At 35.5% G+C, this 23231-nt stretch overlaps 1 protein-coding gene across 7 annotated transcripts in view; it reads left to right on the top strand.

The window, feature by feature from the left end:
- Nucleotides 1–23231, top strand: part of RPS6KA3 (ribosomal protein S6 kinase A3) — a 118988-nt gene that overhangs the window by 60079 nt on the left and 35678 nt on the right. For all 7 annotated transcript variants that reach the window (XM_053202154.1, XM_053202158.1, XM_027054624.2 and 4 more), the window contains 7 exons: nt 5280–5361; nt 14511–14591; nt 15391–15470; nt 16071–16177; nt 20185–20222; nt 20431–20573; nt 20751–20821. In XM_053202154.1, coding sequence (XP_053058129.1) covers nt 5280–5361; nt 14511–14591; nt 15391–15470; nt 16071–16177; nt 20185–20222; nt 20431–20573; nt 20751–20821 — 602 coding nt within the window. The remainder of the gene's footprint in view (nt 1–5279; nt 5362–14510; nt 14592–15390; nt 15471–16070; nt 16178–20184; nt 20223–20430; nt 20574–20750; nt 20822–23231) is intronic.

Here is a 23231-nt window from a genome sequence, read left to right as displayed (position 1 = left end):
AGTTGGAGCCCCACATCTGTGCTCACAGCTCAGAGCCTGGAGCCTGCTTCAGATTCTGTCTCCTCTCTTTCTGCCCCTCCCCTTCTCGTGCACTGTCACTCTCTCTCTTTCTCTCTCTCTCTCTCAAATGTAAATAAACATAAAAAAATTTTTTTAAAAAGAACATGTGACCTCTCTTAATTGCACTTTGCAAATGATTAAAAATCAAAAAATATTCCCTTTGTACACTTTATGATACTCTTTTTGAGTCCTCATGTAGAATTGGAAGGTGCTCTTGCAGATACATTATCACAATATGTCTCAGTTTTCCCTCCAGACTATCCCTAATACCCGTAGAAAGTAGATGAATACTTCTAAGGAATTAGGGTGGGGATTGCCAATATGAGTCATGAAATTTTGGGGACTTACATCTTGTCTTTAAAATGAATATTGGGGCACCTGGGTGGCTCAGTCAGTTAAGCCGCTGACTTGGGCTCAGATCATGATCTCACGGTTCATGAGTTTGAGCCTACTGCATGTGCTCACTCTCTCTCTCTCTGTCTCTCTCAAAAATAAATGAATATTTTTTTTAATTTTTAAATATAAAAATAAAATAAATTTAAAATGAATACAAAGGTTGCATTGTATTCAGTGATGTCCAGGTTTGTCTTTACTATCAAAAAATGTTTCCCAAACCCACCAACTAAAATTGTTCCGCAAAATGCAATATCTTCATTCTTCTGCTAATCCGTTTCTCAGTGATAGGAAAATTCTGAGATTGCATTCAACTTGCACATTGCAGTGCTTCTTACCACCTCCCTGTGAGGAGACATTTGAAGATAATGTGCTTTGCAAACTTCAAAACAACACTTGAGCTTCCTTGTGTATTTTAGAGGGACTCTTTAGCAATTCTTGGTTAATATAGGTAATTTATTACAGCTGTTAACCTCTTTCAACCACCCCCCCTCCAAAGTGATGCTTTTAATTCACATATAGGTTAAGTAGGCAGCATAACATAATGGTTGCAAGTTTGGGCCCTATAGGTCAGTCAGACTTGGATCCGATTTTTTTTTTCCTTCTGCTTAACTTGCTTCATGTTCTTGAGCAAGTTATTTAACCTCTTAGAGCCTCATTTTCCTCCCAGTCAGTCATTAAGTATTGAAATTCCTCAAGGTTCCATTCTAGGCTTCCTTCTCCTCACTCTACACTCCCTACTAATTATTTTCTCTATACCCACTATCTTAATTATAACCCATATACAGCTGTCTTAACAGATTTCTATCTCCAATCTAGATCATGCCTCTAAGCTCTGAACTCTGGACAGCTGCATATTTTTTTCTCTTAACGTGTCTCCAAGGCAGTTTAAACTCAACATGTCTAAGACCAAACTCATGATTTTCCCCTGCCCCCCCAAACCTGCCCTGTTTCATTTTTCTCTGCAGCTATGAATGGTATCCAGTTAAGCCAAAAAGTAGGGAGTCATTTTTGACATATCCTTCTACTGCCTACCCTTTCCTCTTGCCACCCCCCCACCAATCTAATCTGTCAGTAAGTCCTATTGATTTAGTAATGATTTCTCAAATCTTGTCTATCCTGTCCTTCTCCACTGCCACTCCTCAAGTCTATGGAACGACCATTTCTCCCTGGCCTATTGAAGGAGGCTCCTAACTGGGGCTTCCCAAATTTATCCTTTTCTCAAGCCACTATTTACATAACAGCCAACAAGAGCTAATCTTATACTTTAGTAGCCTCCCTTTGTCTTTAGGATAAAGACATATTCTTAAGATATCTGAGGAGCCCCTTTTTGTGGTGCCTAGCTACCTCAGCAGCATCACTTTATGTATTTTTCACTACCTGTGTTCTGGCCACACTGTCCACCTTTTTCAGTCCTTATGCACCAGGCTCCATCCCACTGGAAAGCCTTTGCACATGCACTTCCCTCTGCACGCAACACTCCGCTCCACTCCCACCCTCTCCTCATCTTGTTAACTCCTCTCATGCTTATGATCTCAAAGAGGTCTTCTCTGCCATTCTGACTAGGTCATATTCCTCTATTTTACCCTGTCAGAACATCTTATACCTCATCTTCACAGCACTCACCACAATTGCAGCTTTTCATTTGTGTAGTTGTTTATTGGCTGTCTCTTATATATTCATTCCATGAGTCCAGGGGACATGCTTTGTAACATGTCTCAGCATTGAGCTGGCAACACAGTACCTATCATATAATTCTGGAAAGAAGCAATGAGTAAATAATAGTCCTGACCTCATAGGTTAGTCGTGAGAATTAAATAATATAAGGCCATGCACATAATATCTGCTGTGGAGTTGTATTATCCTGCAATGCATTACAGATAAACCCAAATAGATGGGTTCCTTTCTATACATCAGATTTTCAAGGAATAGAGTATTTAAGTTGCCAGAAGTTAGCATGCATCTCCCTTTATTTCTTTAAAAGTAATTTAAATACCTTACTATAAATAGCAAACATTAAAAATACAGCGTCTCCTTTCTTACTCATCCTAAAAAGTCAGCGTAAGCCAAGGAAACAGGAATGACCTGTCAGAGCTTAGAATAGCTTCATGGGGGAGTTCGAAAGGTCACAAATGCTCTGGTGGGGGAAGATCCGATGGCATCTGGGACCGCTGCTGCTCCTGCTACATTGACTGGTAACCTGCCAGAGGGAACATTAATAGTGCCCTAAGCAGGAGCACAGAACTGGGTGGCTGGCCTGGTTCTCGTTCCAATACATCCACTGTGACACTAGTCAAATTATTTAACCTCGCTAAGCCCTAGCTTGGGCAGTTATAAATAGGCATTGCTCAGTCCTCCTGCCTCCCAAAATTATCATGATGATGTATTACAAATGCTTGTGAAGGTCCTTTGCAAACTAACATGTGCTGAAAGTATTAAGGTAATCTTTTTTTTTTAAATGATTTTATTTTTGAGAGAAAGAGAGCATAGGGGAGAGGCAGAGAGAGAGGGACATAGATAATCTGAAGTGGGCTCTGCTCTGACAGCAGAGAACATGATGTGGTTCTTAAACTCATGAACCATGAGATCATGACCTGAGCTGAAGTCGGATGCCTATCCAACTGAGCCACCCAGGCAGCCGATGTGGTAATGTACTTTCAAAGAAGGGTGAAGAAAGCTTGCAATCCACAGGGAGAATTTTTCTTGTACAGTGGCACAAAGAAGCTTGGTTAGGAAATCTTAAGAATAAATATTAGAAAAATCCTAATTATCTCCACCTAATTAAAATTTATTTCTGTTCAAAAATACTAATAATCGTTGCTTACCTTTAACATTTGAATGTCATTCCATCTTAGGAACCTGATTAAGAATGCTTTTTTTCTCCCTAGTTTGGCTCCATGCTAACTGGCTACAAGGAGCTAAAGAGTGGAGCATCACAGAGGGGGATAGGATGGGGGGTTTGGTTTGGGGAGAGGAACCTCCAATGCATCAGGGTTTCTGTGCAAGTTGTGGTGCTCTTTACTAGGCTTGAGGTCATTGCCAATCACCTTTAGCACAATTTCTCAAAGTGAGGAACTCTGCCTTGCCCTAGAATCAGTTGAATGTAGTATTTTTTTTTAATTTTGTCTTAATAACCTTGCATGCTAGTGCATATAATTGAGAGCTGACCTTAAAGTTAATTGTTGATTATAATTGCTTCTCTTCCCATCTGTGGCAGCTCAATAACACTGCTAGGTAGAAAAAAGAGTTGGAATTCAGGTCCATTTAGTAAGTATGTGTAAAGATTTCATGAAAAAGATCATCAATCACTATGTGGTACACCTGAAATTAATATTACCCTGCATGTTAACTAACTGGAATTTTTTAATGTTTATTTAATTTTTTTGAGAGAGAGAGAGCACGAGAGAGCTCGCGACTGGGGGAGAGGCAGAGAGAGAGGGAGACAGAGAATCTGAAGCAGGCTCTGCACTAACAGCTCAAAGCCTGACATGGGGCTTGAACCCACGAACCATGAAATCATGACATGAGCCAGTGTCAGGTACTCAAGTGACTGAGCCACCCAGGTGCCCATTTTATTTAAATGGAATTTAAATAAAAACTTTTTAAAAAAAGATCACAAGCCTAATGATCAAAATGAATAGAAGAGATTTATAGGTAGTCTTGTATTAGTCATGTTATAGCACAACCATGAATTATTTACAGCAGACTTTATTCATTTTGCATAAATTTCACACTGTATTTTGAAAGCAGCTAAAAATATTTGGAAAGTCAAGAAGCTCAGTAACATACCTAGGAACTGTGTTTTGCATATTTAGATATATGTGATAATTTGATTTTTGAAAGGTGGGGTTCTGGCTTAAGTCACATTAAATATTTGTGAATACAAGAAACAAATATAGAGAACAAACTGAGGGTGGACGGTGGGGTGGGAAGAGGGAAAATGGGTGATAAGCATTGAGGAGGGCACTTGTTAGGATGAGCACTGGGTGTTGTATGTAAGCCAATTTGACAATAAATTATATTTTTAAAAAAGAATTTAAAACTAGAATATTAAATAAATAACAGTCAACGGGGCGCATGGGTGGCTCAGTCGGTTAAGCGCCGACTTGGGCTCAGGTCATGATCTCACATTTCATGAGTTCGAGCACTGCATCAGGCTCTGTGCTGACAGCTCAGAGCCTGGAGCCTCTTCAGATTCTGTGTCTCCCTCTCTCTCTCTGCTCCTCCCCTGCTCACACTGTCTCTCTCTCTCTCTCAAAAATAAATAAAGATAAATAATCAAAATTTAAAAAAATATTTGTGAATAGCCTTCTTCAATGTAACTGTTTTAAGTTGTTCTGCCCAGCAATGAGAAATTTATGTGTAGTTTTCATACATAGAAAAGACCAATCATCAATGAATAATTGTATCAACAGAAAATTGTGGTCAAGGGGAACAACTGTGTGACAATTTTTATGGAATCAGAAGAATTTTTGTTTTGTTAAAAGCAGAGCAATGACCACCTGTGTTATACTTCAAACAAGTTAGACTTTTATCTAATTATGACAGCTTAAAAATTTTTATTTGTGTCTTAGATGTGACATGCTTTTCGAGAATTGGCAAACAACAAAAAGAAAGAAAACAATGTATTCACTTATGTTGACACCTCAAGTTATAGCCAGCTGTTACAACTCATTGTACTTATAATTGATACATAAGGAAAATCGGCCTCTACAGTGTATTAGAATCTTTCTAATAATAAACTGTTTTATAGAAAGGGTCTCATTTTTAACTGTGGTGTCATTTGTGATACTTTGTCAAACTTTCTTTCTCTCATTTAAATACAGGTTTTCTTAGTCAAAAAAATCTCAGGCTCTGATGCTAGACAGCTTTATGCCATGAAAGTATTGAAGAAGGCCACCTTGAAAGGTAAGTGCTGCGACTATTTATAACGTTTGTGTAGTGTAAACAGACTGAAAGGTCTCAGTAGATCTCCAGTGACTCCTAGGCCAGTTACTTACATTCTGAATCTGTTCCTATTACTGTCTTTAAATTTAGACTTTCTTTTAGTGAATTTTTCCTACTGGGCTAGGAATCATATGGCTAGTGAGAATGGGAGTTGCCATATTATAAAAGTATCGTAAATTCATCTTGGGCTTATGCAAGTAGAAGTTGAGACGATTCAAACTGGGTTTGATTCATCTTCAAATTAATGTCATTATTTTAATGTTTTGAAAACTTACTGATTTATTGGATGCAAAATACCGTTTATTTTAAGGACTTTATCATCTTGGTCTCCAAGTAAATTTTTATACTAAGCCTCAGATTTTGAACAATCTAATGTAGGATTTGACTCTTACAGGTAAATAGTCATTTAGAGGAAATTACACATAGTTTTTAAAATATTTACATCTTCCTTTTATGTAGTAGTATTGGTTATTTTACCACATAACCTCCAGTTGTTTTTGTATTGATTCTCAACATCATTTTTTTCTTCTTCAATTTACATGTAATTTTAAAGATTTTAGAATATTCTGAAAGGAATATCTGTGATGATCATTTATTATTTCTGATGTTATTCTTCCCAGCTAGTCACCCACTCTGGATATCATTATTCTAAGAAATTCCACATTTTTCTATAAACATCCTTTGCTTCCTTTCTCTTGCTCCCTTCCTGAATGTATTTTCTTTCCTATCCAGTCTCTACTCCTGGAACACTACATAGTTGATTCTTGCTAGGACCAGGAAATTAAATTTTATCCTCAGTGCCCTCCTTTATATCAGTACTTCTATAACTTTATGCTTAGGAATTCCATGTTATAAAACTGCATAGGTGGAGGGGCGCCTGGGTGGCTCAGTTGGTTAAGTGTCTGGCTCTTGATTTCAACTGAGGTCATGATCTCACAGTTTGTGAGATCAAGCCCTGTGTTGGGCTCCACGCTGTCAGCATGGGATTCTCTCTCTGCCCCTTTCCCACTCATTCATTCCCCCCCCCTTCCTCAAAAATAATCTTTAAAAAACTCCATAGGTGGAACTTACATAAGAGAGTTCATTCACAAAAACAACAAAAGTAGGTTTCATATGTTTAACAGGATCTGTGTTGTGCATAACATACATAAACTATGAAACTGAAAAATCTAAAAGATATCAGGAAGGAAAATAAATGCCCAATTCCTTTTACAGAAGGCCAACTGTTGTTAAGAATCCCAGTATTCATCTAGCCATCCATCCAATTAGCTCCATATCCTCAAGATTCCAATTGAATTTTCTTTTAAATATTTAAAATTTCATTTGAGGGGCGCCTGGGTGGCTCAGTCGGTTAAGCGTCTGACTTTGGCTCATGATCTCACGGTCATGATCTCATGGTCCGTGGGTTTGAGCCCCGTGTCGGGCTCTGTGCTAACAGATCAGAGCCTGGAGCCTGCTTCGGATTCTGTGTCTCCCTCTCTCTCTGACCCTCCCCCGTTCATGCTTTGTCTCTCTCTATCTCAAAAATAAATAAACATTTAAAAAAATTTTTTAAATTTCATTTGAAACAAAGCATACACCTCAAAAAATATTTGAAAAAAGAAGAATAGGAAAGGAATAAGCTCTCTCAGGTTTAAAGCTTATTTAAAACAGTAATAATTCACTGTGTTATTGGGGGGAATAATATAGGCATACAAATCAGAATAAAACATCACAAAAGTATTATATATTTAAAAAAGGGAAAAAAATAAAAAATTAAAAAAGGAAAGTGGCATATTTTACGCCCTCAGTAAACACTGATTGAATGTGAATTGGAATGAAAAAAAGTATTACATATTAAATTTTAATGTATTTATAAAAATATTGAGTACTTGCTGTGCTGTATGACAAACCAGGTATACAGAACATTGAGAAATAATGATTTCATAAGTTTTGTTCGAAATATTCCTGAGCAACCTGGAAAAAAATTAGTCTTCTCTTAAACTCTATGTCATAAAAAATATAGCAATCTAACTGAACAATCTAAGTGGATTTTACAAATTAACACATCTAAGAAACTTGTGAAGAGATATTGAGCAAATTACAAATCTCAAATAAATTGACACTTCAAAAATTTTAGCTTTTCATAAAATGAAAAGTAGTATAAATAGGAAATCATGAAATTATTCACTTCAAATATTACAAAATAATAATATGAAGAATCAATAAGGGACCCCTACAGCCAAATCTAGGACAATTTGAACATTGCAAAAATCCATGATAGTGATAGTATAAAATCCATGAATTGATCCATATATTAAGTAATATGGAGAAAGGGAAGGCTCTTCCTTATAGTAGAATTCCAACTAATAAATGTAAAGGGAACAATTAATAGGAGTTCCTAAAAGGTAACATTACAACCTCTACCTAAAGGATTTCAGGATAAGTTTTATGCAGGGGGATAAAATAATCTTTGGAAAAATGTTCATTTTGCTAATAAAGAAATACATGTAAAAAATTGGATATTGGGGTCCCCGGGTGGCTCATTCGGTTAAGTGTCTTCAGGTCGTGATCTCACGGTGTGTAGGTTTGGGCTCCCCAGTCGGTCTCAGTGCTGACAGCTCAGAGCCTGGAGCCTGCTTTGGATTCTGTGCCTTCCTCTCTCTCTGCCCCTCTCCCATTCACCCTCTGTTTCTCTCTGTCTCTCAAAAATGAATAAATGTTAAAAACATTTTTTTTAATGAGTTATTTCGTATGATGGCAACATAAATTGGAAAGTGGTTTTGCAGTAAATACAAAGAGCCATTATTGCTGCTAAATTAACCTCAGGAAATAATCTCAAAGAAAGAATTCATGTACTTGACAGTCCTCACAGCAACATTAATTTATAATGTTGATAATTTAGAAATCACACAAACATTGAAAAATGGAGGAATATTTTAATATAGCATATAATTTAATAGAATATTATTTAAAGGAAATATTTCAAATATAATCCCCAAAATGAACTTAATGAAAATATGAAAGTAAACAATTGTAACAAATTTGGCTACCACAAGTATGTAAAATTATATGGATATGAGCTATAGAAGAAACCATAGAAAAGTGAAAATATCTGACATATTGGAATTGTAAACTGTCAGATAATTTTTAATGTATTCTTAAACTCAATTTTTATTTTTATCAAAGTAATTTATATATAGAATCTTATAAAATAGCAGAGCTTTACCAACCCCTCCCATCCAGTTGTTGACCCTCAGAGACAGTGACTTTCGTCTATCTGCTCAACTGCTTCTTCTGCCATTTACCTCCACATTCAGTATTCTTTATTGCAATTCTTTGATTGTTTTCATTTGGTGATATTATAATTCATTGACTTTGTAACATGGAAGATTAGGATTTAGTTCTCTCATACTATCACCCACACACAATTCCCCATTTCATGTCTTCCCAGTAATGTTTTCATTATTGCAGGTTTATAAAAACTTCTTGGAGTACCTGCATGGTTCAGTCAATTAAGTATATGACTCTTGGTTTCTGCTTTGGTCTTGATCTCATGGTTTGTGAGTTTGAACACCACGTCAGGCTTTGCATTGACTGCGTGGAGCCTGCTTGGGATCTTCCCTCTCCCTCTCTTTCTGTCCCTCCGCCCCCCCTCAAAAATAAACAACTAAATTTACATAAATACATACATACATACATACATACATACATACATATGTACGTACGTACGTACATACTGTTCCTCACTGAGCCAAATAGTATAGTGGAGTCACTTTTCCTTCACATCTTTGCTGTATTAGATCTCATTTTCTAAATTCTGTTTCTACCTTTTTCTCAGTTTACTTTCCAGTCTGGGTGCAACATATCTTCTGATAGCTACCTCAGAAAGGGTGAATGGATTCTAATTTTTCTGTGACCTTGAATGTCTTAAAATGTCTTTATTCTGCCCCTCGCTTAATTTATAATTTGGCTGAGTGTAAAATTCTAGGTGAGAAGTAATTTTCCCTCCGATATTTGAAGGCATTGTTTCCATTGTCTTCCAGTTTCCTGTGTTGCAGTTATGAAGTTTATTGCAATTCTGACTTCAGTCCTTTGTGCATAAGCAGCTTTTCCTCTTTGGAAGTCTTTAGAATCACTCTATACTTTATCCCTGGTGTTCTGGAACTTGTACAGTGGTATTTCTTTAGTGTGGACTTTTAAAATTCATCATACCAGGTATGGGGTGGCCTCTTCCATTCTAGAAACTCATTTCTCCAGTTTTGGCAGAGTGTTTTGTCATTACTTCCCCATTTTGTAACAGCTTCTCTTCAAATATGTTGGACCTCCTGGATCATTTCTTAATTTTGTTTTTCCCTCCTGTTTTCCAGTTTTGTCCTTTTCCCCCTATATCCTAGGAAATATTATCAACTGTCTTTCAACCTTTCTATTGACCTTTTTCTTTCTACCATCATTTTTGTTTGTTTGTTTATTTTGAGAGAGAGAGAGAGGGAATGGGGGAGAGGGAGAGAGAGAATTCCAAGCAGGCTACACACTGTCAGTGCAGAGCCTGATGTGGGGCTCGATTCCACGAACGATGAGATCGTGGCCTGAGCTGAAATAAAGAGTTGGATGCTTAACCAACCGAGCAACCCAAGTGCCCCTCGACCACCGTTTTTAATTTCCTAGATTTTCCTTGTTCTCTATTCCATTTTTTAAAACTTTTTCTCACAGAAAGTGTCAGGGCACCTGGGTGGCTCAGTCGGTTAAGCATCTGACTTTGGCTCAGGTCATGATCTCACGGTTTGTGATTTCAAGCCCCAGGTCGGCCTCTGTGCTTACAGCTCAGAGCCTGGAGCCTGCTTCAGATTCTGTGTCTCCCTCTCTCTCTGCTCCTCCCCCACTCGCTCGCTGTCCCTGTCTCTCTCTCTCAAAAATAAATAAACATTAAAAATTTTTTTAAAAAGAAAGAAAGTGTCAAACATTTAGAGAAAGAAACTAAAGAATTGGGCACCTTGGGTGGCTCCGTTGGTTAAGCATCCGAGTTCAACTCAGGTCATGATCTCACGGTTCGTGAGTTGGAGCCCTGTGTTGGTCTGTCAGCACACAGCCTGCTTCAGATCCTCTCTCCCCTTCTCTCTGCCTTTCTCCCGCTCATTCTCTCTCTCTTTCTGTCTCTCACTCTCTCTGTCTCTCTCTCTCTCAAAAATAAATAAACATTAAAAAAATTTAAAAGAAGAAAGAAACCAAAGAATATAGAGAACACCCATATACCCTCCTTGCTGCTTCAGCATTTCCCAGTTCACAGTCAATTTTTTTTTTTTTTTTTTTTTTTTTTTGCGTCTGTGTTCTTCCCCTCCCCCTCTTTTGATACTTTGGAGCACATCCCAGACATTGTACAATTTTTTCCATAAATATTTTAGTATGTATCTCTAAAAGATAAAAACTCTTAAAAGAAATGATACAACTCTAACATTATACCTAAAAATCTAATATACAGATATCCAGTCAGTATTCACATTTCCAATTATGGCTATTGTTATGATTCATTTTTCTTTTTGCAGTATGTTTGAATCAGGATCTATATAAGATCTATATTTTGTAGTTGGTCGATAATCTCTTTTAAGTCTTTTAATCTGTGAGTTCTTCTACACTTTTTTTCTTTGTAGTTTATTGAAGATAATGGTTCCTTTCCCCCTATCCCTTTTAAAGCTTCTTTTTCATGGGTGCCATATGATTTTTGCTCTCTTGGTAGATATAAATGACAAGGGTGATTTTTAAGTTTTCTTGTGTTCTTTACATTGTCTCTGTTTCACCATATTCCTTTTTCTTTCTATTTATTTTGAGAGCTGTTTTTCATCTTTAGAGCCTTTCCTCAAATGCCTACGGGTCCTTTGCTAACTTTTTCTCATTTAAGAGTGAAGTACCAAATAACCAATTGGAAAGGGTTCTCTGGCAAGATTTGCTTATTTCTCCTTGGCTTCATTCCCTTAGTCTTAGTTTAGCTTTCTCTTATCTACTTCTGCTCTTGCTTCCTCTCCTGTTCTTTGTCCTTACGAGTTTATGCATAATTGTTCCATTAATGTAATTTCACTGGGGGTTTGTAAGAAAGTAGAAAATAAAACATCTATATTTAAGCAGAAGTCTCTTTATTTCCATTTCAGAGTTCCTATTAATTCAGTAAGTGGGGTCAAATAGAAGTCAGTAGTGTGAGGTTGAGTTTGTGGGGACTTTTGTCCTAATACAGTAGTCTGTGGGCCTAAAAGTTTTGTAAACCATTGCTTCAACAGTTTCTTAATATATAATCCTGGAAACATAAACACCATTTCTTCTTGTTCACTCTCATGTTCAAGTCAAGGAGGATTTAAAACCTAATAACTACTATATGAGAAAAATTATTTCAGAGGAACGTAGTTGCTTTGCCAGCATGAGTCATTATTAACAAATTCTATTTCAGGGTTTAGAGTTTACCAATATAAAACATGCCTTTTTCTAAAGCAGTATATCCTCATCAGAACTCCTGATTGTAGGATGATTTATATTTGTCAATAGGTCTTTACATAAGTAAAAGAAACCAGATTAGAATTATTAAACAGTCCTACCTCAGACAAAATGAAGGAATCCTTTAGTTACAGTATCTCACTGCTCATTTGCAACTAAACAAGGTCTCATCAGTGTTACATGTAAGGAAACCACCTCACAGGATAATCATAATTGAAAATCATCTTGTTCTAGCATTTCATTTTATTTTATAAGTTTATTTATTTTGAGAGAAAGAGAGAACAGGGGAGGAGCAGAGAGAGGGGGGGAGAGAGAGAGTCCCAAGCAGGCTCCACACTGACAGTGCAGACCCCAACACAGGGCTCAAACTCATGAACTGTGAGATCATGACCTGAGCCGAAATCAAGAGTTGGATGCTTACCCAACTGAGCCACCCAGGGGTCCCTCTAGCCTCTCATTTTACAGAGAAGGAAGCAGGAAGTCCCCAAGGAGTGTAAGGATTTGACTAAGGTAATTCAGTTGTTAGCAGAGCCACTAAAAACTGTAGCTCTTGACTCCCAAATGATTGTTCTTTTCATTGTGGTAGAATAATAGAAGAGAGATATACAGTAAGTATGTTGGGGGATGTTTTTGCTGCTTACTGAACAGAGAGGTGAGTTTTAAATGATAAGATTTGTAATGTATAATTATTGAGAGAGGTAGGAATTTGGAATCTACCTTTTAAGGTAATAGGAACTGAATCCAAGATCATATGGGTAGCAGTAGAAAAAACACAGATGTGGGCTAGACTGGAGCAGAATTATCAGCAGTCCTAGGTGATGAACCTCATTCACATAAATAATAGAAGACACCAGAGTTGTTGTGATAGGACAGATAATGAAATCAGAGATTGATACTGAATTTGATACACCAGCTGGACAAGTCATTTAAAAGACAAAGCTTTATAGGTATCAAGAGTAATTGGTTTCTATACTTGGTTTGCCCATTTCCAGTCACTGGCACCAAAATCTCCCAGTTGGAAGTGGAAAATTGGTAGAATGGGAAACATAGGATTTTGTGTTAGCTTCTTTGTTTATTTTTTCCAGAGGTCTTATTTCTGTGTTTTAAATACCTGCAGTCACTTTAAATTGAAAAAAAAAAAAACAAAAAAACCCCCGTCAACTCATCTTTCTGTCCCTTCTTTCCCCCCACAAAAGATTCTCTTTCCCATTCTTTCTGCTTAATATCTGACACAACCATTCAGTCATTCTGGCCTGAAAAATAAAAGTTATTTATGATTTATCCTTATTATGCAACAGAAAAAAATTAAAACTTTAATGAATGATTATTTTCACCTCTCAAATCCCTTGAGCTGCCAACACAGAATACTTCCCAGAATGTATTCAATTTTTTTTTTTTTTTTTGCTCATCTGTCATTCCCACCAGATTATGAGCTTCTTGAAGATGATTTTGTTTGTATTTGTATCTCCCAGTGCCTGACACACAAAATTTACTCAGGAAATGTTTGGTTGGTAAAAGAGAGCTTTGCCTACAGGATCAAACATAAATTTATCGTGCCATTCCAAATTATCAAGAATCTGGGTCTTCCCAATTTCACCTCCCCAATTTCCATACTGATTTGGTTGCTTTCTTTTCTTCATGCATGCCTCCATGTTCTCACTTGCACTGGTACTCCATACCTGGACTTTTCTTCTTTAGGCCTGATCCTTCCCACCCATCTACGTTCCACTCTAAAAGTTCCTAAATCCACCTCTTCCCTCTAGCTTTCCCATGCAAGTAAAACTCATCTCTCCCTTCTCTGAATTCCTGTACTCCTTATTCCCGGTAATAACTCATTTTATCCCTTTACCGTATTCATGGTGCGATAGCTACCATTTAATTGAGTATCTCCTATGTACCAGGCTCTGGGATGTACAAACCTTATCTCAAATGGTCACACAGCCCCCAAAGGTACAGTGGTGTTATCCCTGTTTTATCTATGAGAGATAACTGAGACTCAGAGTTTAAGTAGGTAACTTGCTCAGTATTACACAGATCTAAATCGAGATATTTTTTGTAACTCCAGAAAGCCTTCGCCCTTTCAGCTGCACTACATTATTTCTTCTCCCTCTCCTTCTCTTCCTTAACTCAAAATAGACCTTTTTCGGTATATTCATTCATCCTTCACCATGTCTGCCACATTTTATAGATGCTTAATGAATGCTTGTTTGGTTGATAAGGTTGGTAGGGGTAGTGAAACCTATTCCGTTTTTGTGTGTGTGTTTTAATATTTCATTGGGATGCCTTGTTTTTCAAAAGTTACTCCTTTTTGGCCATTTTCATAACTTAGATTAAAATGTTTGTAAATTTGATCTTAAAGCCAACGTCTGATTCAACATCTGATATGTTATCTGTATTTTTTTTAAGTTAAAGCACAGATTTTTAAATACGAACAATTTCTTCTGGTTGTGTAATTTAGTAAACAATACATTAATTTTAAAACTTCAAGAGTCATGTTTTATTTGTATGTATAAATAGCTTTATTGGCATATATAAAAATGTAGATTCACATTTTAGCAAAATTTTATTTAAAATAGTCCCCAAAGAGATTTTGTCTTAAGGATTGTCTCTGAAAGCTATTGTAGTATAGCCATATGTGCAATATTTTGTAGTTCGAGACCGTGTTCGGACAAAAATGGAGCGTGATATCTTGGTAGAAGTTAATCATCCTTTTATTGTCAAGTTGCATTATGGTAAGTTGTGAACCACCTGCAGCCTCATTCCTCCACCTAATGCCTCACTCCCTGAGTGCATTCAGATGTATTAATTTATATTTGCTTGTGTAGATTTATATGTGTTTAATAGATAAATAAAGTCATGGAAATTAAGCCATTACTTCTTAAACTTTACAAGCTTTTATTGCATTTATACTTATGTTTCTGAGTGGTAGCCATAGGAATAGGTAATAATAATCATTGTTTTTTATTATAATAATTAATAACAGTGTATCAGCATTTTGTAGTCCATATGTGTTAGCCCAACCCAACTTCTCTTAAAAGGAAGAAAAAAATCCCTAATGTCACATCCTGAAGCTTTTATCACCTTTCTTTTCCCCAAAGGTATATGTGCTTTTTCTCAGTGGGTAAAGTTGTGATGATTCTTATTATGTGTGATTAAAGCTAACCAACCCACATTTTTTCTGCACTTAAGTGACATGTTTTTGTTGTTGTTGTTGTTGTTTCATGGTAAAGTGACCATGTTGGGAATTTTTCTTATTAATCACATGTTTTAAAACTATTATATTCCTGAGAGACTATTGCCTGAAGAAAATGTAACAAATGTTCTAGTGGTTCCATAATAAGAAACACTACATTTAACATTTCCACATGGAAGCTAAGAAAATCATTGGTTATCTTCTAAATAAAAATCTCTTTAGATCTGTGATATAATCATTAATTTGCTTAAAAATGATATTCATTTGTGAATGAGTTGACCTAATGTAAGCCAAAAAAAAACCTGGTAGATTAAACAAATTTTCATTTCTTCATTCAGCTTTTCAAACTGAAGGGAAGTTGTATCTTATTTTGGATTTTCTCAGGGGAGGAGATTTGTTTACACGCTTATCCAAAGAGGTATATAATTAATCTCTGTTTTTAATCTATCTATATGTATACTGTTTTAACTAAAGCTTTGTTATATTTCAATATTGTGTTTATTGTATTTTCTCTAGTGGCACAAGATTCTTATATTAAGGAATTAGAGCCAAAAAGAGCTCTTTTCCTCCTTTTTGAAGTTGTTCTGAAAGTAGGACTTTAAATTAATAAATTCTTTGTCTTTTGTCCTGCTTCTTTCAGTTATAGTTTTTCAGAAGCAATAATATATCAAGATATCCTTAAACGATTAGTAGTGGAAATTCAGCATACATTTTAAAGATCATTTTTCATTTTAAGATGTTACTGTGGTGGGGCAGTAGTGTCACAATCTGAATATAGTTGTTACTTAACAAAATGTAAAATTATTTCTCCCACAGTGCACATTTAGCATTTAGAAAGTGATTAGTCAGCTGATTCAATAATTTTTGCAAATTCCTTTCATAAGTAAATTGTGGATAAAACTACATGTGATTAGCATATTTATAATTTTTGAATATTTGAACTCTAGGATGGAATTTTAAATAAAAACTACAGACACAGAAAGAAAATAAAGACAGAAAAATTATTATTTTATTTTAGGTGATGTTCACAGAAGAAGATGTCAAATTCTACTTGGCCGAACTTGCACTTGCTTTAGACCATCTACATAGCCTGGGAATAATCTATAGAGACTTAAAACCAGAAAAGTAAGGAATTATGCTACTAAGTCGAATACAATGTAATGTGATTATTTAGGAGGTAATAAAAAATAAAATTACTTCATAGAACTACCACAAGAATTGTGCTAGAACGCCTGTGCTTCACATTTCTGCTAACACTATATAGTCTCATACTTTTAAAAATCTGTCAATCATAATCTCTGTTATTGTTATCTTGCTTTCATTTGCATTTTTTATTTCTAATGAAGTTGAAATCCATGTTCATATGTTTGTTGGCAATTTGTATTTTTTTATGTTTGTTTGTTTGTTTATTGAGAGAGAGCAAGAGACAGCAAGCCAGGTAGAGGCAGAGAGAGAGGGAGAGAGAAGTCCCAAGCAGGCTCCATGCTGTCAGCACAGAGCCCAACATGGGGCCAGAACTCACAAACTGTGAAATCATGACCTGAGCCAAAACCAAGAGTCGGATGCTTAACCACCTAAACCACCCAGGTGTCCCTGGCAGTTTGTATTTTTGTGTGACTATTCTGTTCATGGCCTTTGTTCATTTATCTTTTGGAGTATTGTTTTTTTTCCTTTTGATTTGTAAGAGAGCTTTACAAATTAAGAATTTAACCATTTGACATATATTGCAAATAGATTTTTCTAGTTTGTTTTTTAATTTTAACTTTGTATTTTTACCTACACAAGTATTTTTTTTCCTCAGATCAATCTTTTGTGATCTCTTCCATGACTTTTATTCTTATAAAGCTTTTTCCAATCCCATAATCTGATACTTTTCTTCTAATTTTATGGTTTCTTTTTTTACTTTTAACTGCATCTGGAAATTTTTTGGTATGAAGGATGGCATAGAGCTAATGCTTTCCTCCAAATACCATTTATTCCTTTTCCACATAATTTCAAATTTTAAGTGTGAGTTGAGCAAATTTCCCATTGTTTTTGTAGTAGCAGCTATCAAGAAGCTGATATTAAATTTCACACACTTCTGTGTTTTAATTAGCTGGTGTTTACTATCTACTGCTTTGAGCAAGAAAGTTTTTTTTTTTCCCTTTTTAAAGATATAAATAAGAGTCTTTATTTTTTAGGAGATTTAATTCACTTACCATACAAAACATCCATTTAAAATGTATGGTTCAGTGGTTTTTAGTATATTCAGAATTGTACAACCATCATCTTTATCAAGAATTTAGATACTACTTACATTAAAACATTACATACAATGTTTAAATTATATATTTAAACAGGAAACAGAGGAAATGCTCCTTTGGAATCCTATTACATGATCATTTAGAAACTGTTACACTTTCACATTTTACCTTTGTTTTTCATATATTTTGGGTTTGGATAAGTTTCATACTGGTTCCATTGTTACTCCTCAGATAATTACTGAGCTTTTCACATTATTTTACCCATTTCTAACTATCATGACATAAAATATAATTTCTGGTGAGAATAAATATTCAAGCATATAGTCCTTAGAAGAAAAAAAATTACTATAAACATGATTAAACATTTGTAATAAAAATATGTGTGTTTTATATCCTTTTTCCATTTTTTTAAATATTTACTTATTTTTGAGACAGAGACTGCGTGAGAGCAGGGGAGGGGCAGAGAGAGAGAGAGAGGGAGACACAGAATTCGAAGCAGGCTCCAGGCTCTGAGCTATCAGTACAGAGCCTGACGCCGGGCTTGAACCCACGAACTGTGAGATCATGACTTGAGCTGAAGTCAGATGCTTAACTAACTGAGCCACCCAGGTGCCCCTTGTTTTATGTCCTTTAATTGAATGTATTTACTGTAGACCATTGGAGTAGCATTGGTAATAAAATTATGTATAGAACATCAGCCCTTCTTAAGGGTTGAATAAGAGCAAATGTATGTAAGAAGTGAGATCTTTCATATAGATGTCTAGATGACGCTTTTAATTGAAATAACATTTAGTTGTTAAATAATCCAAATATATACCATCATATAGAACTTGGAAGACATTTCAGTTTTTAGACTGTTTTATGCACTGTAAAGGATTTTCCAGATTCTATTTAAACCGGAACTCTATTATAATAAATATGGCTAAAAATGATTATTAGTAGTTGAAAGGGAACTTTCCCTATTAATATAACTATATTTTTCTTTCAAAGATAAAGGGTGGGCATGGTTATCTTAAGAGAATGAATTTGCTATAGAAGGCATAAGTAATGTTCTTTTAGCCATGTTTTCTTTTTTTCTCAAAATTACTAAGAATGATTTGAAGTTTGTTTTGTTTTTAGAACTGTCTTTTATGTATTTATTGGACAGAAGGAAGGATGGTTTCCACCATATCTAATAATTCCCTTTATATTCCTTAAATGGTTGGTCTGCTTTGTAATCAAGAATAATCAAGATTTTTATTTTTTTCATATTAAATCCCTTATGAAAGAGACATGAAAAATATGTCCCTAATGAATTATCCTCAGTTGTAAAGTTTATTATAATCATAGTTGAAATAATGACATAGGAGGGTTAGTAGTTTTTTTGACACAGTAAAATTATATTACAGCAAAATTTGGCTTTCACATATTTTTAGTTAGAATTAAAAGTAAGGAAATGCCTATGTTATGGAATAGCTTTGAATATAAGTGAAACAGTTTATTACTTGGCCTTTCAAGTCAGTATGCTAAAATACCTATCCAGAAATAGAATTATTGGCTTACAGCTTAGTACTTACCCCTTCTTATAGCTCCTTAATTAATGATGTTACTCTCCACTGAAGTATCTGTTAAAGCCAGAAACCTGAGTGTCTTCTCTATATGTCCTTTATCATGGTCCATATCTAAGAGATCACCAAATACCCTTTATTTTCCCCTCCAAATTGTTTTATAAAAATGAAGATCTGATTATCCTTACCCTCCACGCATATAAACCTTTTATGTTAGTGCACTTGAGAAGAAGCCCAAACTATTTGGCATGCCTTATTGACCCATTGTAGACTGGCCCCATGCACTCAACGTACATTTCTTATTTGTCTCTGCTCTACCAGGCACTGCGCTACAAGATGAGTAAGGTAAAACCCTCTAGGAGCTCACAGTTTACTGAGAAAGAGAGAAAACATTGGAGACTGTATACAGTGAAGGGATAGGTCAGTGAAAAACCAGGAGTGTAAGGAAGGTGTATTAAGAGGATTGGATGGGGACACCTGGGTGGCTCAGTCGTTAAGTTTCTGACTTCGGCTTAGGTCATGATATCACGGTTTGTGGTTTCAAGCTACACATTGGGCTCTGTGCTGCAGAGTTTTCTTAGGATTCTCTCTCTGACCCTCCCCCTACTCGTACTTTTTTTCTCTCTCTCAAAATAAATAAACTTTAAAAAATAAAATTTAATTTAAAAAAAGAACAGGATTGGATGGAAAAGCTAGGAAAGAATGATTGAGTCAGATGCCTAAAATATGACCAAGAAAATTACACCTTTAATGCAGTTGACTCAAATATGTGGATTATCTGTCTATTGTGCAAGCATTAGGCTACTTCTGAAGAATGGCATTAGAAAGAGCAACTAGAGGGGCACCTGGGTGGCTCAGTCAGTTAAGTATCCAACTTCTGCTCAGGTTGGATCCCACAGTTGTGAGTTCGAGCCCCATGTCAGGCTCTGTGGTAACAGCTCAGAGCCTGGAGTCTGCTTCAGATTCTGTGTCTCCCTCTCTCTCTGCCCCTCCCCTGCTTGCGCTCAGTCTCTCTCTCTCTCTCTCTCTCTCCCTCTCTCTCAAAAATAAACATTTAAAAAAAAAAGGAAAGCAACTAGAAATTGGAAAGAATATATATAGGTTTTGATTCTTTTTCTAACAGCTTTTAGGGTGTCCTTAATACACATATGTAAGACTTTGCCTTTGGGATTTGTTACATATGTGCATCTAAAAACTATTTCTCCTTTTTTATCTTTGCTTTATTCACAGTCTAAATATTTTAGAATAATGTAGTAATCTAGTGCTTAACACAGTAATTTCCATCCTAGCTTCCATAAATCTCTATCTAGTGGTTTGAAAAGATTTTCTGACTTTGTTTCAGCATACTTCTTGATGAAGAAGGTCACATCAAGTTAACAGGTAAAAATCCTAATTTTATTAAAATATTCTCCTCTACTTTATATAATTTCTTTTAAGTTGATCATGGTACAAATATTGAGTAGCGAATTGTTTGAAAAGTTGGATTAGAATTTTGTAATAGTTAAGATAAATATTGGCACTCAGAGTTTAAACTTTAAGTGGGGAAGTTATTGTAGGATATTTATGAATTCAATATTTATTTTGGCAGATTTTGGCCTAAGTAAAGAGTCTATTGACCATGAAAAGAAGGCATACTCTTTTTGTGGAACTGTGGAATATATGGCTCCAGAAGTAGTTAATCGTCGAGGTCATACTCAGAGTGCAGACTGGTGGTCTTTTGGTGTGTTAATGGTAAGATTTGGGGTGTTTTTGAGGTCAGTAATAAATATAGTAGAACTATAAATCATTTGTTTTATTACATAGCAATTTTACAAGATTTGGTTGTAATTACGATGATGCTTTTTTACTTTCTGGCCTTGAGATTTTATACTTATTGACTAATACCTTTAATGATATTGCCTTTTGTAGTTTGAAATGCTCACTGGTACACTACCTTTCCAAGGAAAAGATCGAAAAGAAACAATGACTATGATTCTTAAGTAAGTACTCCTTAGTGGATATGTTTTGGTGAGATTTAAAAATAAATGCTTCAAACTAAAAAATGAAACTTTAGAGTGTTGGCTATAGTATAAGAAATACCTAAGAAATTCATCGATACGACGTTTGAAATATGAACAAGCCCCATAGATTTAGAGTACTCAACTTACCTTTTTATTTTTTTGCCACATACATGTTTGGAGCCTGTGGCCTTTATTCATGCCCCCCACCAAATATAGCCAGAGACAAGATCCCTGCCCCAAGCAGAGACTCCAGGGGCCCAGGTCTCTGGTTTACACCCTCCAAACGAGTACTCATATAATCCTCATGTTAACGCTAAAATATTGGAAGCTTTACCTTTGAGATTTTGAATATGACAAGGACATCCATTATTCCACTTCCGTTCACATTGTCCTGGAGGTACTAGCAACTACAGTAAGGCAAGTAAAAGAAGTAAGGTTTAAGATTTAAAAAGAAGAGATAAAATTGTCATTATTTAGGCAACATGATTGTGTCCATAGAAAATCCAAATCTTCATATACATTCTTGGAATAAATAAGAGTTTAGCAAAGTTGTTGGATAAAAGGTCAGTAAATAAGATCTATTTCAAGTCTGTATACTAGCAACAGAAAATACATTTTTTTAAAAAGATAGTATTTACAATAGTATTTTAAAAATCTCAAATACCTAGATAAATGTAGCAAAAGTTATGCAAGAACTCCATGCAGAAAACTGGAAGATTGTATTTTAAAGAAAATTTTAAAGACCAAAATAACTTGGAAAGTTGTACTGTATTCACATTATGACAGACCTAGTGTTGTAAAGATGTGGGTTTGTATAGATCAGCATCATCCAATAGAAATGTAATGTGAGCTACATACATAATTGTAAATTTTTTAGTGGCAACATTGAAAAAGTAAAAAAAAAGTAAAATTAATTGTAATATATTTTATTTAACCAACATGTCCGAGATATTATCATTTCAACATGTAATTAACATTAAAAAAAATGATAGGGGGCACCAGGGTGACTCAGTCAGTTGAGCTTCTGCATTCAGCTCAGGTCATGATCCCGCGGTTTGTGGGTTTGAGCCCTGTGTGGGGATCTATGCTGACAGCTCGGAGCCTTGAACCTGCTTCAGATTCTGTGTCTCCCTTCTCTCTGCCCCTCGCCTGCTCACCCTCTTTCTCTCTCTCTCTCTCTCAAATAAATAAACAAAAAAACTACAAAAACATGATTAATGCAATACGATACATTATTTTTTTTCATACTTATTTGAAATTCAGTGTACATTTTATTTTCTCCAGTGTGCATTTTACACTTAGAATTTGGGCTGACCATATTTCAAGTCCTTGGTGGCTGTTTGTTGCTGCTAGTGGCTACCATATTGAACAGCATAACTATAGCCTCAGTGCAAATCAAATTTAAATTTTAAGAAGTTTTTGTGTGAAATTTGATAAACTGATTCTAATATGATAACACATAATACAAAGGACCAAGAAAAGCTGAAACACTCCTAAAGAGATCAAGATAAGAAGAATTGCTTTACCAAATATCCAATCTTACTATAAATGTAATTAGGACAATATGTCACTGAAAGAAGTATAAAAAATAGACTTGCACAATAAAATGAGAGTCAGATGACAGACCTATACATATATAGACACGATTTATGACCATTGGAAATTATAGGAGAAGAACAGCCTTTTTATTTTTTTTAATGTTTTTATTTATTTTTGAGAGAGAGACAGAGCATGAGTGGTGGGGGGTGGGGGGAGGGTGGCAGAGAGAGAGAGAGAGGGAGACACAGAATCTGAAGCAGGCTCCAGGCTCTGAGCTATCAGCACAGAGCCCAATGTGGGGCTCAAACTCATGAACTGTGAGATCATGACCTGAGCTGAAGTCAGATGCTTAACTGACTGAGCCGCCCAGGTGCTCCAAGAACAGCCTTTTTAAATAAATTATGCAAGAAAAATTGTTATTCATATGGAAAAAGATAAAAACAAAATCCCTACCTCACACCACACACAAAAATCCTTTCCAAGAATATTACAAATATACATTTATTTTAGTATATGTGCTGCCAAAGTGAGCCACAAATATACATATATTTTATATATATGTGTAAAAAGACAAAAAGGATTCTAGAAGAGAGTATAGGAGGGTATCTTCATGATTTTTGGGTTGGAAAAATAGTCTTCGGCCCCAAAAAACACTAGCCATAAAAGAAAAAATTGATAAATTATTATTACATTAAAACTGATAACTTCACATTGATTCCATTTGGAGAGTAGAAGACATGTGAGACACATAACCAACAGAGGGCTTGTATCCAGAATATATGAAGAACTCCAGTTAATCAATAAGAAAAAGATAACCCAGTAGAAACATGGGTAGGAGACATAAGGACTT

The sequence above is a fragment of the Acinonyx jubatus genome, chromosome X (genome assembly GCF_027475565.1).
Source record: "Acinonyx jubatus isolate Ajub_Pintada_27869175 chromosome X, VMU_Ajub_asm_v1.0, whole genome shotgun sequence".
In the NCBI taxonomy this organism is placed as follows: Eukaryota; Metazoa; Chordata; class Mammalia; order Carnivora; family Felidae; genus Acinonyx; species Acinonyx jubatus.
This window is presented reverse-complemented; position numbering and strand designations above follow the sequence as displayed.